Source organism: Eptesicus fuscus, chromosome 2 (assembly GCF_027574615.1).
Source record: "Eptesicus fuscus isolate TK198812 chromosome 2, DD_ASM_mEF_20220401, whole genome shotgun sequence".
Taxonomy (NCBI): domain Eukaryota; kingdom Metazoa; phylum Chordata; class Mammalia; order Chiroptera; family Vespertilionidae; genus Eptesicus; species Eptesicus fuscus.
This window is the reverse complement of record NC_072474.1, coordinates 46481999-46501697: the sequence shown is the minus strand read 5'-3', so window position 1 is coordinate 46501697 and position 19699 is coordinate 46481999. Positions and strand designations below refer to the sequence as shown.

The 19699-nt window shown below is 38.8% G+C and overlaps 1 protein-coding gene across 1 annotated transcript in view; it reads right to left on the bottom strand.

Moving 5' to 3' along the window:
• The window catches only part of CENPE (centromere protein E), a 73259-nt gene that overhangs the window by 2792 nt on the left and 50768 nt on the right, over nt 1-19699 (bottom strand). Inside the window, exons 36-44 of the mRNA XM_054721818.1 lie at nt 15887-16105; nt 12812-13009; nt 11881-12084; nt 8920-9138; nt 7768-7953; nt 6251-6363; nt 4044-4141; nt 2352-2535; nt 851-1095 (exon numbers count right to left, since the gene is read on the bottom strand). Of these exons, the coding sequence (XP_054577793.1) occupies nt 851-1095; nt 2352-2535; nt 4044-4141; nt 6251-6363; nt 7768-7953; nt 8920-9138; nt 11881-12084; nt 12812-13009; nt 15887-16105 (1666 nt within the window). The remainder of the gene's footprint in view (nt 1-850; nt 1096-2351; nt 2536-4043; nt 4142-6250; nt 6364-7767; nt 7954-8919; nt 9139-11880; nt 12085-12811; nt 13010-15886; nt 16106-19699) is intronic.

Genomic DNA, 19699 nt, shown 5'->3' with positions numbered 1-19699 from the left:
ATCCTGTCCCCTGTGCCCTGTTGTAAGACAGGATTTGATGATTGTAAGCGCCCTGTCTTCTTGGTTGGCTGGCCTTTTCAATAAACGCCTAATGATTCAACCCTCAACCCCGCCTTCGTTATCGGACACAGCGACAGGCGGCCCGAGCCCAACTGGGGTTTCCTGGTAACACTACCCTGGGCTGTGACTGTTCCATCTGCCTGAATGCTTTCCCTTCTCCTCTTTGTTAAGCTAACCACCATTAACCTCTTAGATCTCAGTTCCCTTCTTCAAAGAAGACTTCTTTAACATTCATGGAACAAAAACCTATGGTAAGCCTTGAACATCACCCTTTTTTGGACTACCTGATTACCAACTATACCTCCTGTTAGACTGCCGGCTCCAGTGGGCAGAGGTCATGTCTGGTTTTGCTCATCTATGTACCATCGGGGTCTAATGTGTGCACACACAGTTGGTCAAGAAATTGCTTACTGAATGAGTTAATAAGAAAATTATATAAGCCAATGAATATAATGCTATTGGGATGACTGGCCCACTGACTGGATGAGAAAGTCTTTTTCAGTAAAAGTTTTGTATATAGGGTAGTGTCTTTATGTCCTTGAGAGAGTTGCTTTGTCTATCTTCGGGAAAAGCTTGAGGGTTTAAGAGGCAGAATAAAGTCTTCACTTGGAGCGACTGGACCTCAGCGCTGGGCTTTGGAGAAACTCTCACAGAGACAGCAAATGAAGGCTGTGCACATCACCAGCTTGCCTCCTACTTCTCGTCAAAACTTGCCCTTTGGGCCACATAGTATAGTTAGGTCCCAACTGTTACCCCCTGATTCCCAAGGAACCAGTATATATTTACTCACCTGGACAGAGGCCTAAATTTGAGTTATCAAAATAGCGAACTGGATGGGGTACTGGAAAGGACTTCGACCGGCTGTCAAAAAACCGATATTTTGGTGATTCCTTTGGCACGGGATCTTGTAAATTCTGCTCCTTGCACTGAGAAGGCGTACGGTGTCTCTTTTCAGAAGCTGTTCTTTTTGGAGTCTTTGGAGAATTCTCACAAGTTACATCTTTGAGAGCCTCATTGGAAAGATGATGATTATTGCTTAAATGGGGAGGGAAGGGGGGAAGAGGAGGAGAAAGAAGACTGTAAGACTACAACAAACAAGATTCCTAAATTGGGTTCCCTTAGAGCTCGAGTAGCCGTGGAGGTAATCCTCCTATTACATCTAGGATACCACCCAAACTTCCTCAGAATGACCTGTAAGGGCCTGTGGAATCTGGCACCCATGGCACCCCATCTTGCATTTGTCTCATTCTCTATGCTCTGGCCACGTGGATGTCTTTCAGTTCCACTTACTGGTTATTCTTTCTCACTCTCGGCTTGTGCACATGATGGCCCAGGAGGCTTACCTGTCTCTCCTTTCATCCAGCTCAACTTGTACTCATTTTCCAGATCTACTCATAGATTAGTTTCTTCATCACCAGCCCTCTTTATCGTTTAGATAAGGTTTGATTCCTCTGGTAAACTCTTTCATTTGTTTAACAACACTCATTAGAAAGAATTAGTTATCTGTGTAATTATTTGTTTGATGCCTACTTTTCTTCTACGATATCATTAGTAGACTAGAGGCCTGGTGCACGAAACTTTGTGTATAGGGGAAGCGGGGGGGGGGGGGGGGGAAACCCCTCAGCCCAGCCTGCGCCCTCTTGCAGTCTGGGACCCCTCACTCATTACTGCCCACCTGCGGCAGAGGCGGGAGAGGCTCCCACCACCGCCACTGCACTTGCTTCTGGCTGAGCGGTGCTCCCCCTGTGGGAGCACACTGACCACCAGGGGGCAGCTCCTGCATTGAGTGTCTGCCCTCTGGTGGTCAGGGTGCATCATAGTGACCGGTTGTTCTGCCGTTCGGTTGATTTGCATATTAGGATTTTATTATATAGGATTAGCACAGGATTCTAATTTTTGGTAGAAGCCAAATAAGTTTGTTAGAACTATTTGTAAAGTAAAAGGACACAGGTTACAATAATGGTCCTAAGAAGTCCTCTATTAAGTAAATCCTCATGACTTTGGTATATGGACATGTGGTGTATTTAAGCTGCCCCTCAAAGATCTCTGTTCCCATCTTGGTTCTTGGCTTAGTCAAAAAGAGGTTAGTTGACAGATAGTAAGCATCTGGAATAGTGTTACCATATTCTTATTCCTTTTAAAAACGACACATTACATGAACTCTAAAAATTACTTTCCCCATGTTTGAAGGGTTGCTAACTGCAAAAAACATATATGTATGGGTATATACTGTCCTCCCCAACATGTAACAGCCATAAACATAATTTCTGTATCATGTAAGCAGCTCTTACCTTAATGGTTCATTCTTTTGGTTTATTAGCTGTTCATTATGCTGCTTCAACTTAGAAATTTCCTTTTTTAGTCGTACATTTTCACTTTTCAAAATAAGAGCTTTTGTGCTTTGTACAATGCCACTCCCACCCCCACATGTGAGGGGTTTGTTGGAAGGTTTAGAATCATTAACTTCCAGTACCACTGTGGGAGGCAAATAAAGGAAACATTACTAAATGCAATAAGTCATTCTAAAACCCAACCCATCTCAACCACCATCTCCCTGGAAATCATCCTTGAATTCCTCCTTCTACCTCACTCCCAATGCCTATTCCATCATCAATTCTAAATATCTCTAGAATTCTTCCTGCTGTTCTCCACTCACCAATTTCGCTACCATCATCCTGCTGAAGCCTTTCCCCAGGACCGCAGCAGCAGCAACCCTCTCTAATTAGAGCTGTCCTCCGCTGATCTGTCTCTGAATCACCCGAGGGGCTTCTTCCAACACAGAGTATGTGTGTGGGGCCCACCCCAGCCACCCAGTGCACTATAAATACTCAACACACACTTGTTAACTAAACAAACCTTAGAATTATGTTAAAGCACAGATTATTCTATATTCTACACTATATGAGGAATCGTTTTGTAAATTTTAGGTAAAACTGAATAAAACTGTGAGTAGCTTAAAAAGTAGAATAGTCCACTAAATCACTGATAATTACAAAGGGGGTAAGGTGTGAAAATACTCAATGTCCATTTTCTTTTGAATTATTTTGAATTCAGGCACAAGGTGTACCTAAAAATCACTTACTATTCAAGAATCATTATCCTGACCCTAATGTAACAACAAAGAATCCTCAGTTCTATTTTCACCCATTGAAGTGTCCCATGTAGGAGCTGCAATAGGCAATAGGGTCATTCAAACTAAATTATGTACTAGACAACATCTTTAACACTATCTCTAATTTCTTTTTTAAATGGGCAAAACACACAAATATCAACTTACATTTGCTTGACATTTAGAATATTCAGTGTGCTTTCACACACCCCTTTTAGTGTGATCCTCGCAACATGTGTATACACATATGCTAGAAGGTCAGGTGTGGTCCCCTTGATTTCTCACAGCCATTAAGTGAGGGCAATCAGTTGAGAGACCTGCCCCTGACTTTTAGTTCATTGCTTGTTCTATTATACAAAGCTGCCCTAAGTACTGTTCAGCATTCTCACTTGGAAGATGAAACACAAGAGATAGGGATATGGAACAAAGTATAGTTTAAGGAGTGTATATGCAGAAATTTGATCATTAGATTTGATAACTATACCTAAGATAAATTTTAAAGAGTTTACAAGTAAGCATAAACCCTGTATTTTCAGTATTAAGAACAAGTAGGATAATATTTACTTATTTGTATTATGCACTGATTATATTTTTACTGTGTATAATATTAAAATCTATTAAGATATGTTTGGATTTTTGTTGGGAAGGGTACTTCTATCTTGATAGTTCAAGAATCTATAATGAGTAAACAGCTGACATTATAGGAGATGTCACAAGAGAAATATAATTGCAATAAATTCATTTTAAAAGCAGTTCTTTCTAAACTAGTGATTTATTCTTGACTATCACATATATAATAGTAGTCCTCAAAATGTCTAAGTGTATTGAGAAGTAAAATGGACAGGACCTGGAAATACCAGCATTTTCTACTTACTTGTGGTATCTTGGGCTTGTTGATTTCTTCTAAGATTTTCTCTCAATAACCTTATAGCTTCTTTTTGATATTCTACAGTGGCTTTTGTAGAAGCAATTCTAATAAAAACAACAATAGATATTAAGGTATATCACACTGACATAATACCCTGGTATCATGCACTTTGTAGCTATAACACCATCAAATTGGAAGTATCCTGTCTGGTTTCAGGGGCAATGATTTAACATTGAGAAACCAATCTTGTTAAATTTCTGGAAGCTCAATAGCTATTAATTGGATATTGAGCAAAATCATATTGAAAGGCACTAATAAAATAAGTGGACTGTTACCATGAGGTCCTCAAAACATCTTGAAGATAAAATAATTACCAGAGCCTGAAAGTGAAAAGTAGTTTCCTTTCTACATTGTCAACAAATAAACCCTGGGCTGTTAAGGTGATACAGTAAAAGGTCAAATTCTGCTCACTGTTCCCTAATAAAAAGAGACACTTTATGAATTGTGGGCTTAAGGATTAACCAGTAATGATAAATTGTAAGACTTTCTGCCTTTTTTAGAGACTGAAAGTATCTGCTGATTCTATTCTCTAAGTAAAATCGCTTTGTTTTTTAAATCACTTTTATAATGAAGAAATGAGTCTGTATTAGTTTCATTAAAACCAGTACTGTTATCAATGGAAGGCTGATTAGAATGCATAAAGATTCAGAGTGCTATTTTTTTTGCGCAAATTTATATATCACCATTAAATATTTATTAAAGATTTATAGGAAGAATAAAAAGTGTTAGAAATCAGTAGGGATCTTCAGAAATCTTCTAATACAAATCTATCCTTTCATTGATTATGACTGTGAGGAGCAGAGAGATTAAACAACTTGCATGTGTGATATATTAATAAATGGCAACATTATATTTCTAATTCAGGTTCCCCAACTTTCTTTTAATGTTCTTTTCATCATGCTGCACCACAATGAACTTGAGGCATGCTAGTATGTGTAGTACCAGACACAGACAAAGCAACAAGAGGACATGCTTTTGAGCACTAGGTACTATAATTTCAAAGGAATTACAGGGTGTGGTAAAAGTAGGTTTACAGTTGTGAGTACGGGAAACAGTTTATTCTTGTAATACTAACAATTATTACATTATTTTCCATATGAAAAACTGTGAACCTACTTTTGCCCCACTCTAAACAACCTTTACATAAAAACACAATAGAAAGAACAAATGAAATTAAGAGAAGCAACAGAAAGCTTAGTCAAACTGCTAAATACACACACATTTAAATAGGAAGGGAAAGGGAGAGAGAGATAGAAACATCAATGATGAGAAAGAATCATTGATCGGCTGCCTCCTGCACATTGGGGATTGAGCCCTCAACTTGGGCATGTGCCCTGACCGGGAATAGATTCGTGACCTCTGGGTTCATAGGTCACTGCTCAATCACTGAGCCACATCAGCTGGGCAGGATTTTAAAAAAATATATATTTTATTGATTTTTTACAGAGAGGAAGGGAGAGGGATAGAGAGTTAGAAACATCGATAAGAGAAAAACATCGATCAGCTGCCTCCTGCACACCCCCTACTGGGGATGAAGGCAGATTTTAAAAAATTGATTCTGAGAGGAAGGGAGAAAGGACAGGAGGGAGGTGGGGAGGGAGGGTGGGAGGGGGGCAGAGAGAGAGAGGGGGAGAGAGGAGAGGAAGGAAGGGGAGGGGAGGGGGGGCGGAGGGGAGGAGAGAGGAGAGAAGACAGAGAGAGAAGAGAGAGAGAGATAGAAACATCAATCAGTTATCTTAATCAACTGCCTCCCCCGCAAACTAGGTATGCATGGTGCCCTGACCAGAATCGAATCTGAAACTCCTGGGTGTACGGGATGGTGCTCCAACCAACTTAGCAACCCGCCAGGGCCACACAAGCACCTTCTTAACCTTCACTTTCAAGCATAAAAAGGCCATTTTAAACTATTTATGTGTGGTTAAGCAAGAAGCATCCAAAGACATAGTGTGTTAGTAATTGATCAGACTTGTGCTTACTTTTTAAAATCTTTGCATATATAATGAGAATTTAATTAATTAAAACCCTGTGGTTGTTTGTATTCATTTAAAAAAAGCTATAACAACAGTATTTTCAAAAGTTAATGCAAAGAAATATATCATTTGGAAAGAAAATTTAAGATATTAAAGTCAAGTTCAATTAAGGCAAAGACATACTCCTTTTCAAGCTCCTTGACAATTTTCTTATTGTCTAGATCTGTTTTCACCAGCTTCATTTTGAGGTCTTCAATTTCTTCTTTGTAGGGTTTAGCTCCTAAAGCAACTTTGTCCTTTTTTAGAGAAAAGAAAAATAAAGTAAGTTTAGAGCAGTTTTACTTTATTGGTAGAAACATTTTCAAACAGCAAACTCTACATACATGAAAAATGGGAAAGGCACAAATTTGAACCCTAAAATGAGTAACAGATATTTGATGTGAAGTATATTTGAAGCTATTGGAAACTAGTATGTAGAGAACATATGAAGAATTTTATTTATTAAAAAAAAAATTATTTCCCCAATTAAAAAAACCAGTAACTACAAAATGAAACACAAAAGTTGAAAATAAAGAAATGGGTAGACAAATAAAACAAAGTCAGGAAAATGAAACAAAATAGATATCAGAAAATATAAAACTAGAACTGAATTCAAGGCACAAAGTATTATATAGCATTGTATTCATATATGGTTCAATCCAGTGACATAAATATATCTACTTTCCACTCAGAAACAAATTATTCATATATAAATACATACATATAGAATTCTCCTTTAAATGAATAATGTCTCCTTGAATAAATGTTAAATAATGAAAAGAACACACATTCCTTTTTTGTTGTTGCTGTTAATCCTCACCTGAGGATATTTCTCCATTGATTTTTAGAGAGAGTGGAGGGAGGGAGGGAGACAGAGAAATATCCATGTGAGAGAGACACATCAATTGGTTGCCTCCCAGGAGCCCCAACCAGGGCTGGGATTGAGCCTGCACCAGAGTTATGTGCCCTTGGCCAGAATTGAACCCAAAACCCTTCAGTCCATGGGCCAATGCTCTATCCACTGAGCCAAACCAGGTAGGACAGAGCACACATTTTTTACTTCTTTCTAATTTTAACTGGAATGACAAGACACTGGAGCCAGAATAGCAAACTTAAATGTCTATTAGGGTCAGACTCAAGTAGCAGAAGTACGAGAAGTGGCTGGGGCTAAAACAAAAGGGAGTGGGGTAAGGTGTGATAAATGAGGGTGTGCTGTGTAATGGAATTCAAGTTAAAAAACACCGAAATGACTGTTATTTCTAAAGAAAATAGGTCAGATTCAGCCCATAGGCTACTGGCTAATAGGTGGATTCGATAACTAGGGCATTAAAATAGAAAATAATTTTTTCCCCCAAAATGTACTTATAAGAAGTGTTAAATATTAAGATAAGAAGCATTTTAAAAAAATGAACATACATCTTAAACTATTAAAAATATATGTCTTTTACAATTTTTTTCTAAAAAGATATAAATAATCATTATTATATTCCTGTATTTCATTTCTAAGTTGTTACTTGCATTTTCAAAGCCTAAGTATTGAACTTGAGACATACCTAGCTAACAGGAAGTTGAAGTAAAAGCCGGGGTTCCCAAGTGATCTGCCAAATTCAACAGTAAAAGGAAAAAAACAACCCCTTTTATTTATAAATTTGTGAAGTTACCTGAAGTTCTTGGGTCATTTCTTTCGTTTTCTCAAGGCATTTATTTGATTCATTAACTTGTGCTTGAAGTTTTGCTATCATATCGTAAGTCATCTGAAGTTCTTTCTGCATCTTTATAATCGTGCCTTCCTTATGCATAGCACTTTCTTTAGCTTCATGCAGTGAAGCTTCCAGCTCTTGAATTTTCTATCAAAAAAGGACACAGATATGGGAAAATTGCAAAAACATGAAACTAGACCACAAACACACACTACACACAAGAATAAACTCAAAATGAATAAAAGACTTAAATGTAAGTCATGAAACCATAAAAAGCCTAGAAGGAAACATAGGCAATAAAATCTTAGACATCTTGAATAATAATATTTTTGCCGATATATCTCATAGGGCAAAGGAAACAAACAAAAAAAATAAACAAATGGCACTACATCAAACTAAAAAGGTTCCGCACAGCAAAAAAACAAACAACCAAAAAAAGCCCCATAAAAAACCAGCAACAAAATGAAAAGGGAATCCACTGTATGGGAGAACACATTTGCCAATGATACATCTGATAAGGGGTTAATTCCCAAAATATATAAAGAACTTATACAACTCGCCTGGCTGGCTGGCTCAGCGGTTGAGTGTCGATCTGTGAATGAGGAGGTCACAGTTTGATTCTGGTCAAGGCACATGCCCAGGTTGCAGGCTCCCCAGTGTGGGGCGTGCAGGAGGCAGCCAATCAATGATTCTCATTATTGATGTTTTTATCTTTCTCTCCCTCTCCCTTCCGCTCTGAAATCAATTAAAAAAAAAACAAAAAACTTATATAACCCAACACCAAGAAGACAATCCAATTAAAAAATGGGCAAAGGACCCAAATAGACACTTCTCCAGAGGACATACAGATGGCTAATAGACATATGAAAAAATGTTCAACGTCACTAATCATCAGAGTGATGCAAATTAAAACCTCATGCCTATCAGAATGGTTATCACCAATAAATCAAACAAGCCTATCACACACACACAAACACAAACACAAACAAAGATTGGTTCATGTTCCTTAATTAATATATTCAATACTATAATTCTGCTCTGAAATGTTACATGAGATACATCTTTAACTTTGTGATGAAGCTGCAAATTGAAAAATATAAAAAATTAACATACCTCTGTGATTGGCTGTGTGACTCTCGATGTAACATGAAGATTCTTATCGTCTTGTGTAGTAGGATTAGCAAGGGCACCAGGTGTCTGAGAGAGCGTCAAAGTTTGGTAGTTTTTAAACAGTTTTTCATTTTCCTCTTTCATTGCTTTCAGGTCAAGTTCCCATTCTTTGGCTAAAGTAGCATTTCTTTCCTCAAATTCTGTTGATTCATTCACTATAGTCTATTGAATAGTAAAAATGCCATTATAGTTCTAAAGTGAATTGCATACTTAAAAGAAAAAAAAACCTATGAAAAATATTAGAATTCTAGGACAAGGTACTAGTGTATGTTGAAATTCATTTTCCAAACATTCTAGGACAGTTTGTGAAGAACATAAAAGAATGTAAACATTTTTATTTTTAATGTTTTTATTGATTTTAGAGAAAGATAAAGGGAGAGGGGGAGGGAGAGAGGCAGGGAGGGAGAGAGAGAGAGAGAGAGAGAGACATTGATATGACAGCCTAGTATCGATGGACTGCCTCTTGCCCACATCCCAACTGGGTATCAAACCCCCAACCTGGGCATGTGCCCTGAGCAGGAATCGAACCAGTGGTGACCTTTCAGTGCATGGGATGATGCTCAATCAACTGAGCCACACTGGCCAGGGCTGTAAACATTCTTTGTGGTTTGCACTGGTTCCTAAAATTTTAGATGATTTTGGATGTTGAGGAGAATAAAAGAAGGCTAAGGACTGGAGAGTATTTATTTGTAAAACACTAGAGGCCCAGTGCACGACATTCATGCACTGGGGGGCGGGGGTCCCTCAGCCCAGCCTGCACCCTCTCGCAGTCCAGAACCCCTCGGCAGACATCCCCCGAGGGGTCCTTGGTGCTGCCACGGAGGGGAGAGAGGCTCCCACCACCACTGCTGTGCTCACCAGCCATGAGCCCAGCTTCTGGCTTAGCAGCGCTCCCCCTGTGGGAGCACACTGACCACCAGGGGGCAGCTCCTGCATTGAGCATCTGCCCCCTGGTGGTCAGTACGCATCATAGAGACGGGTCATTCCACCGTTTGGTCGATTTGCATATTAGGGTTTTATTATATAGTATGATAATCTTGCTATTAGATCAGTACAAACATATAAAAAGGAATTTGAAGATTTGTGGTTAAAGTCTTCATATGTTATAATATGAAACATTAACTGACATTTAATAGCAGAGCATACCCCATAAACTTAAAAACAATCAATTTTCCTGTTTCATTCCAAACCTCAGTGTTTATAGGAAAAAGGACTCACCAACTTTTAGTAATTAATCTGAAAATCTTATATTTCTATGCAGGGAATAGCAATCAATACTGTCTTTTACATTGAAGGATAACTAACTCTGAAATTACTTTCTTAATTCCTAGAGAATATTCTTTTTGCTCTCATCACAAATGGCTTATTGGTCATTCTGTCAGACCTGCATCCTAAATTAGTTGTATTCTTACTGGTACCCTGGACTTCCCTTGGCACTGGAATACTAACCTCACATCATACAAAGTTACCAATTCCTACTGCCAGGGTGCTGACAGACGCCTCATCTCCATGCTGATTCACATGGTAGGAATCCCCCAAATTACAAAAAACTCTGAATGAAGTTTATCTAAACATTGGTTTTATTCTTTTCTCTATTGATTGCAGACTTTTTAACTATCCATTTAACAGTATCTATATATTTCAATGTAATTTAAATAGTTTCCAGATGAAATCAAAGTGTTAAGAACTACCCAAACACATGAAATTAAAAAAAAATCTTAAAAGCTACATACTCTAGCACCCTTTGCTCCAATCCTATCTAATAAAGAGGGAATATTCTAATTGACCATCACACCCTCACAAAGATGACAGCACCCATAGCCAATAAGGAGGAATATGCTAATTGACTGCCACACCCTCAAAGATGGCGGTGCCCACAGCCACAAGATGGTGGCACCCAGTCCTCTCAGCCCCGCTGGGGCTGCAGGCGCATTCGGCCACTCCGTGCGCCTGCCTCCAGAGTTCCCCAGTCCCCTCAGCCCCCCCAGCTACCCAGGGCTGGTCCGAGGTGCAGGCAAGCCTCGGATGGCGGCTGCCCAGCCGCCCAGGGCCGCTTGAGGCTCAGGTAACCAGGGCCGGCCAAGGCTTGTGCTGCTGGTAGTGGCAGCAGCAGAGGTGTGATGGGGGCGTCGCCTTCCTCTGATCACCTCTGAGGGCTCCCGGACTGTGAGAGGAGGAAGGCCAGGCTGAGGGACCCCCCCCTCCAGTACATGAATTTTCATGCACTGGGCCTCTAGTTGCATATATAAGAAGCAACTTTCTGATTACTACATGTTTTATCAGATATACATATATGTATAGTTCAAAAAGCAGCATTAGTATTCTGATCAGTGGGAAGTATAACAAATTAATAAATTGATCTTAAGCAAGGCTGGTTCTTATGAATCAGTTTACAAGGTTGATCAACTTGGGAACAATGAACAATGTATCGGACCACATTTTCAAACCTTAAGTTGAAGGACAGAGCATATGATAGTGACCCACTAGATGAAAAGCACATGAGGGCTCACTAGAGCTTTTCAGACTTGTCTATGGCTGCACCACAACTCACATCTCACTGTGTCTGAGGCTACTTAGGGAAAGGGCTCAATTCCTGCAGAAGCAGTGAAAAGTGAGAAAGGAAAGGAGAGTGACAAGAGGATTCACGATTTCACAAGTGGAAAGTGATCATCACACACCCATGTTTTGTTATCTTCTTTACAAGTATAAATCGGTATATTTATCTTAAGGAAGCATAATGTTAGAGGAAGAACATGTTTTACATAGTCAATATTTTTTCACAAATAAGTGAAAGAAAATATACTTATATATTCAGTTGCTCTAAGTCCTTTTAAGAATGAGGTAGAAAAATTTTAAAGCACACAACGAGAAGAATGAGGTAGCATAATAAAAATTACTACTTACGATTATTCTGTTATTATATAACTTATTCACTTGAAAAATCCTATCGTTGTCTTTCTGGATGCCACTTTTAAGCTTTTCTATATCAAAATGAGTATTCAACCACTCTTCCAAAAAGTGGGTTATTTCTTTCCTATTACTGAGTACTTGTTGAAATTCAGTCTTTATGATGTGGGAGTCATTTTCTGAAAAATCTTTGAGAATTTCCTGTGTTAAAAAGTAAGCAATGAATTGTATGAACATTGGGAGAAGTTTTTATCTAACTATCACACAAATATCATAAAAAAAAGGAAAATACCTTACTGAACTCTCACTCTTGATATTTTTGAAGTAAATATAATTCTTGTTATTCTAATTATATTAGAAATAAAATTCTAATCTAAAACTTTATCCTAGTTATTTGAATAATAAAGTTTTGGCAGTATAATCTATGTAACAGAGGCATGCCCACAAATTCTGCCTATTAGAATTAAAACCTGTCAAAACTATAAATCTGTGACTAATAATAACAATATGTGAAGTGCTTCTGGATATAACTTTTCCTTGCATCTAGCAGGACATACATGCATGTTAGGGATTAGATGCTAGCTTCACACTTCTGGCCGAGAGCAAACATTCCATGTGCAGCTGTTGCAATAAAAATATTTCTGACTCCTAGTCACAGGTCTAGGAAGCGTTAGACGGCATTTAGAAACTTATTCTGGGGTTCCACGAATTCCCACTTGCTGATATTGTTACATTTGTCTGAATCAGTCGAGTTCTGAAAGGAGGCTCCTCTATTACTTGGTACTCTTTACATCTGGCCAGCTGTTACTCTGTAGCTTATTTTTAATTTTTGGTAAATGAAAATGCCTCTAAGTACATGAAAAGGTACCTTTCTACTTGCTAAAAAAAGGCTTAAAATCTAATTAAATCCATTTAAAATAAATTATACCTGAATATGTAGATCCACCTTCTGGCTCAATTTGAGGTCCCTTAATTCTCTGGATGATACATCATAACCTTGTGGAAGGTGGTCAAGTTGATTTATCAGCTCATTTTGTTTCTCCACTTCATCAATGTAAACCATTTCAAATTTATTGATGGATTCGTGCTGTTCTTTCTTTATCATTATAACATTGCTTAACGCATACTTGAAGAGAAATAGACATTGGGAAATTAAAGTTATCTCACATTTAGAGGATGTTTTAAACCCTCAAGACTAAAGGTGGGATGGTATCTCGTTATCTATATCCTCTGACAAGGGAGGAAAAAGGAAAGAGCCTCTCTCTGTCCCCAACTTTCTCCTCTCAGCATCTTGGAAGAGTTACTTCTGGGTCCTTATTTCTGACTTCCTACTGGATATACCTTGTTGTTATCATAAAAATACCCCCGATTCAATGTTTAAAAGGTAATATGATCTTTCCTTCCTAAAAATACAACTTTCTTTATTGGCTCCTTTTGGTTAATTATATCACCAATCACCCAGGTTTTCCAGCTAGATACCTGATAATTCATTTTCAACATCCAATTCTGCCTATCTTGGCTTGGTAATCAGTATGGGTGTACCATGTCCAAAAACTTCCTTGTCAAGCATATTTAGATGTTTGACTTCAAGGTGATAATAATTTGAATGTCATATGGTCCACGAACTTCAGAATAAATTCTGGATATCTGATAGTCAGGATTTGGGAAAGACTATCAGAACCCGAGGGGCAATTTAACCAAATAGGAGACACTTGCTCCCTACTTCCTCAACTTCCACTGTTCCTTAACTTCTTATAATTTGGCCTCTTCCTTAACCAATCAACTAAAACTGCTCTGACAAAGGTCCCAATGAGCTCTATTATCAACAAATTGAGGGGACCTCTTCAGTTCATATTCTGGCTGCTGAGTTATTTGACTTACTCTCCTTCACTGTCCTGAGTGATAGCACTTCCGTTTGGTTCTCTCCTGTCTCCCTTTTCCAACCTTGATCCCATGTGCTCCTCTCTTTTCTGTTACAGCTCTTGAAAATTTATCTTTTCCTGAGTTCTCTTATTATCCCAAGCCTTTTATTCCTCTACTAGAGGCCTGGTGCACGAATTTGTGCACTGGTGAGGTCCGGCTGGCCCACCCTGATGGGGGTCCATCAGGCCGGGCCAGTGTGGGGGAGGGGCCTCGGGTGGTTGTCCAGCCGGCCCCGCCCCCGATCAGGGTGTTGGGGGCTGGCCGGGGGGTGGGGCCGGCTGAGGAGATGGGCCGTTTGGGGCCTGGATCAGTCCAGCTGGCTGCAGCAATGCGCATCATAGCCACCAGTTGTTCCGGTCATTCTGGTTGTTCCGCCCTTCTGGTCGCTGGGCTTTTATATATATAGATTATGCTTTCTGGGTGACCTTACACATATTGTATTATCCATCACATATATGCTGATAAATCCCAAATCTTTATCTTTAGTCCTGACTCTTCTCCTGACAAACTTCAGACTTACAGCTAAATGCTGTGAGCCTTGAGGCAAAACCAAAGAAAAAACAAAACAAAAAACAAAAAAAACACCAACCTACTAAGGAGGGCTCCTAGTGGCTAACTGGGCTCAAATAAATTTTAAAAAGCAAAGCCTAGCAGCCATTTTTGCACAGGGTTCTCTCATGCAAATTGCATTTCACGAAGAAGCCTACACTGAATTGCTAGGCTCTGCACTGCAGTACCTGTTTCTGCACTGTTTCAGCCATCTGAGCCAGCCCTTATAAAGGAGTTCCTGGAACCCCATTTCAACCAAAAGGACTGAGGCTTTCCCTATCAGCTGTGCCGCTTCAGCCAGAGTGGTTCTATTCTAATCAATTAGGACAGTGCCTTTTGGACCAATCAAACTGTGAGGATTTGGAGTCCTCACGGGCATGAGGACAGGCCAATCAGAGACAGGGGTGGGAACTTCTGCCCATGTGAGCCAACTCTTCGCTGGCTCTGAGAGAGTACTTTCCCTTTCCACGGAAGCCTGAAGCCTGCATCTCCCTGGCTGAGCTGAAACACTGAAGATGTCCTGCTAGAGCAGAGTGGAGCAGACCAACACAATGCAGGGTGGAACAGCAGGGAGCAGAGCAGAGCTTTCACAGCTGTGCTATATCACAATTGAGCTGTTTTGTACTGAATAAACTTTCCTTCTTCACCACACCCCAAACTGGGGATTCCACTGGCATTGAATTAGCGCCATTGACCACTGGTTGACAATGCCTAGTGAGTTTCTCTTTTTGAATGTCCCGTGATAACATCTCAAAGTAAACACCTGATTTTCCTCTCCTGCCTCATTCCCATTCCTCTTTCCACTACTCACAAACTTGGCTAACCTCAAATCCTGGGATACAATCTCAACTTTTCTCCCTTACTTCCACTAACAAACAGACCTGTGATTTTAAACTGCTAAATATTTAATTTCCTTCATCTCTCCTATCCCTACAGAATCCCTCATTAGTAGCTCAGCCACCCATAATGTCCCATCTGGACAACTGCTCTTGGCTCTTCTTTCTGCCACGAGGCTTATCCCCTGCAAACTCACTTCTTTGTCTGTAGTCAAGTATCTAAAATGGCAATCCAATCACATTACTGCCACCACTTAAGGTAACTGTCCTGTGGCTCCCCATTATCTGCAAAATGAACTCCATCCAAGCTTCATTGAACGAGTCTATCTTCCACTACGGTCTTACCCTCTTTAACTTTTTTCCTAGTATGTCATATAACCTGCACATACTTCTATCACTGCACTTACTACTGTCTGTCTATATATCTGCCTCACCCACTAGACTATGAAATATTTGATGTTATTCATACCTGTGTCTAGGCCCATAGGCAGAGCTCAGGTTTTACCGAATGACCAGGTTTTGGTACACTGAGAATCTTGCACACTATTCTTAGACCCATGTAATCTTTAATTCAGACAGAAGTACATATACTAAGAAGCAAATGTGTCAACTCACAAAGGTGGACTTAAATACAATGATGTTTGTAACCAAAATTTATAGCAATATTTACAAAGATATTACTAAAAAGCTGTTACCTTTAGATTCTTCATGACTCTGTGGAATTCCATGGAACACCTTTGGTTTACAGTAAGAAGTTTTTGAATCTCTTTGGTTTGTGGATATGGAAGTGAGAGGTTTGCTTTTATTTTAACTGAAAGCTGTTTTTGGGTTTCAATCTCTTTCTCCAAGTCAAGAGACAATCTATGTAAGAATTCATAATGGTTATCCATCTCTGAGTATCTCTTCAGAAGCTCCTAAAGAAAATTAGAATTCATTCAACTTAACAAATGATTCTAATTTAACAATAAGTAGTTCTAGCCCTAGAATTAAAACAAAAGTTATGCTTTTATATTTTCTGTAGGAGAGTTAAATTAAAACCACTGTGATTAAAAAAACAACAAAAGGAAACTGATATTATTGATTTTGGATTATAGAAATAATACATAATTATTGTGAAAATAAAAAAATCGAAGCAAATACAACAAAGAAAATCAGAATTAACCATTTTTAACATTTGATATTTCCTTTTAGTCTTCTGACTATCCATGATTCAAACGAGCATTTACAAAGTCTGAGGAGAAATTTAAGTGAATTCAATGTAGTATATATTATAGCTCAAGGCTGAATGCTGGGTAATGTTTACAATGGCAGTGTGAGGTAGCAGATAAAACAAGTAGCTAAGAATCAAACTAGCTATATAACCTCTTCACACCTTTGTATTGGCCTAGAATCTGAGTTTTCTAACATTTTATCAGAGTTCAGGTTTTAGCTCTGCCACTTTCTGACTGGGGAAATCATGGAGACATTTATCAACCACAAAATAAAGACTACAATAACTGCCACAAAGTTTCCTATGGGGATCAAGTAAAATATTTCAAACTATCTATATCGATATAATCTATAAAATTTGTACACATTACATGTTAAAGGAAATAAAATTATATTTATAAAAACACCTCCATACCCAAGCTTTAAACTTCATCAGACCTGGCTTCAAATCCTGATTCTACCAACTTACTATCTATGGTGGACTTAAATACGTGAAAGAACTAGCTATGTGATCTTAGAAAACTACTAAACTTCCTCTCTGCACCTTAGCTTCTTTGTATATAAATGAAGCAATAAAACCTATCTCATGAGGTGAAGCACCAAATGCAGTGCCTGGCATGTGGTAGACACTCAGTAAGCCTAGGTCCATCAACTCAAATGACTCACAAGTGGCAAGGAGGGTGACACAGTGGAATGAGTGTAAGTGGAAGGACATATTAGGTTCAAGTTGACACAATCATATAATAAACTAGAGGCCTGGTACACAAATTGGTGCACAGGTGGGGTCTGGCTGGCCCGCCCTGATTGGGAGTGGGCTGGGCCAGGGGGAGGGGCCGAGGGCAGTGGGCTGACTGGCCCCGTCCCCTGGTTGAACTCCCAGTCAAACTCCTGGTCGAGAGGACAATTTGCATATTAGCCTTTTATTATATAGAATAACCATTTAGTTCAGGGCACTAAATAATAGAATAAGGGACTTCTGACAATAGTGAGCTCTTTTTTTCATAATTTAAAGAAAAACTAGATAGATATTCATTAATCTGGTATGCTGCCTTTGACCTTAGGATAAATCACATTATGGTATGGAGCAGTCATTCATTTGTACTTTATTAATAGACATGTGTTGACAGAAAACAAGGAGATCAAAGAGAGAACATAGAAATGAGAGAGAACTAAGAGTGAACAGAGGAAACGGAGACAAAAAAAAAAAAAAAAGAGAACAAAGAGAACAGAGAAAACCAAAAAAGGAGAAAAAATAGAGAAGAGAGAGAACAAAGAGAAAAAAGAAAGAACAAAAAAATGGAGATAAAGAGAATAAGTTGAAAACAGAGAATAAAAAGAACAAAAAGAAAATGCAGAGAACTGAGAAAACAAAGAGAAAGAAATGAGAACAGAAAAAGAAAAGAACAAAGAGAAAAAAGGAAACAAAAGATATCAGAGAACAAGAACAAAGAAAAAATATAGCAAATACAACAAAGAAAATCAAAGAGAAAACAAAGAAAGAAGAAAATAACAGAGAAAGTGAAAAAAACAAAGTGAAGAGAGATAACCCAGACACCAGAGATAAAAGAGAGAATAGAACAAAGAGAAAAGTAAAAGAACAAAATGAGAGAACCAAGAAAATAAAGAGAACAGAGAAATCAGAGAGCAGAGAGAATAAAGCAAGAACACAGAACATAGAGAAGAGAAAATAAAAGAGAAAATGGAGTGAAGAGAACCAAAAAACAAAGACTGAAGAGAGGAGAGAGAAAATAGAAAATTGAGAGAAAGTAAAAATATAGGAAACAGAAAAATGGAGAGAACAAAGAGAGAACAAAGCAAAAAGAGGGAAAAGAGAGAAAAAAAAACCCTAAGGGGAAATAAAGAACAAAGACAAAAAAGAAAACCCCGAAAGAACAGAGAAAACAGTACAAAGAAAGAACTGAGAGAACAAAAAAAAAAAAAAAAAGAGAAAGATACATATAGAATGCTGACTCCCATTAGGGATGTGCTAAACACAAAACAAGTCTTCAGTGATCTTGCATTCTAATAGGAGCAATGGAAAATATGGTTGGTTTCACCTTCATTATCTCCAAACACTCCTCACTACTTCCATTGCTACCAAGCCACTATCTGCCTGGATTACAAATGGCCTTCCTGCTTCCACTCTATGTTCAACACAGCAGTGAGAGTCACCCCTTAAAATGCAAGTCAGATCATGTCTCTCTCGTGGTCAAAAGTCTGCAATGGATCTCCATCTCTCTCATAGTAAAACTCGGTCTTTTTAGAGCCCCACAGCCTGCCTCCTCCCCATTAACTCTCTGACCTCATTTCTTTTTTTTTTTAAATTTAATAAATCTTTATTGTTCAGATTACAATTGTTCCTCTTTTTTCCCCCCATAGCTCCCCTTCACCAGGTTCCTACCCCACCCTCTGCCCTTAACACTCCCCACTGTCCTCATCCATAGGTGTATGATTTTTTTTTCTTTATAAATCTTTATTGTTCAGATTATTACAGGTGTTCCTCTCCCCCCCCGCCATAGCTCCCTTCCACCTGATTCCCCACCCCACTCCATACCCTTACCCCCCCGCCACTGTCTTCATCCATAGGTGTACGATTTTTGTTCAGTCTCTTCCCGCACCCCCCCACTTCCCTTTTCCCCCAAGAATTGTCAGTCCTCTCCCTTTCTATGCCCTGATTCTATTATATTCACCAGTTAATACTGTTCATCAGATTTTTTATTCCCTTGGTTTTTAGATTCACTTGTTGATAGATACGTATTTGTTGTTCATAATTTTTATCTTTATCTTTTTCTTCTTCTTCTTCTTAAAGAATACCTTTCAGCATTTCATATAATTCTGGTTTGGCGATGATGAACTCCTTTAGCTTTTTCTTATCTGTGAAGCTCTGACCTTCAATTCTGAATGACAGCTTTGCTGGGTAGAGTAATCTTGGTTGTAGTTTCTTGCTATTCCTCACTTTGAATATTTCTTGCCATTCCCGTCTGGCCTGCATAGTTTCTGTTGAGAAATCAGCTGACAATCGTATGGGTGCTCCCTTGTAGGTAACTAACTGTTTTTCTCTTGCTGCTTTTAATATTCTCTCTTTGTCTTTTGCTCTTGGCATTTTAATTATGATGTGTCTTGGTGTGGTCCTCTTTGGATTCCTTTTGGTTGGGGTTCTGTGTGTTTCCTGGACTTGTAAGTCTATTTCTTTCACCAGGTGAGGGAAGTTTTCTGTCATTATTTCTTCAAATAGGTTTTCAGTATCTTGCTCTCTCTCTTCTTCTGGGACCCCCATAATTCTGATGTTGGTACGCTTG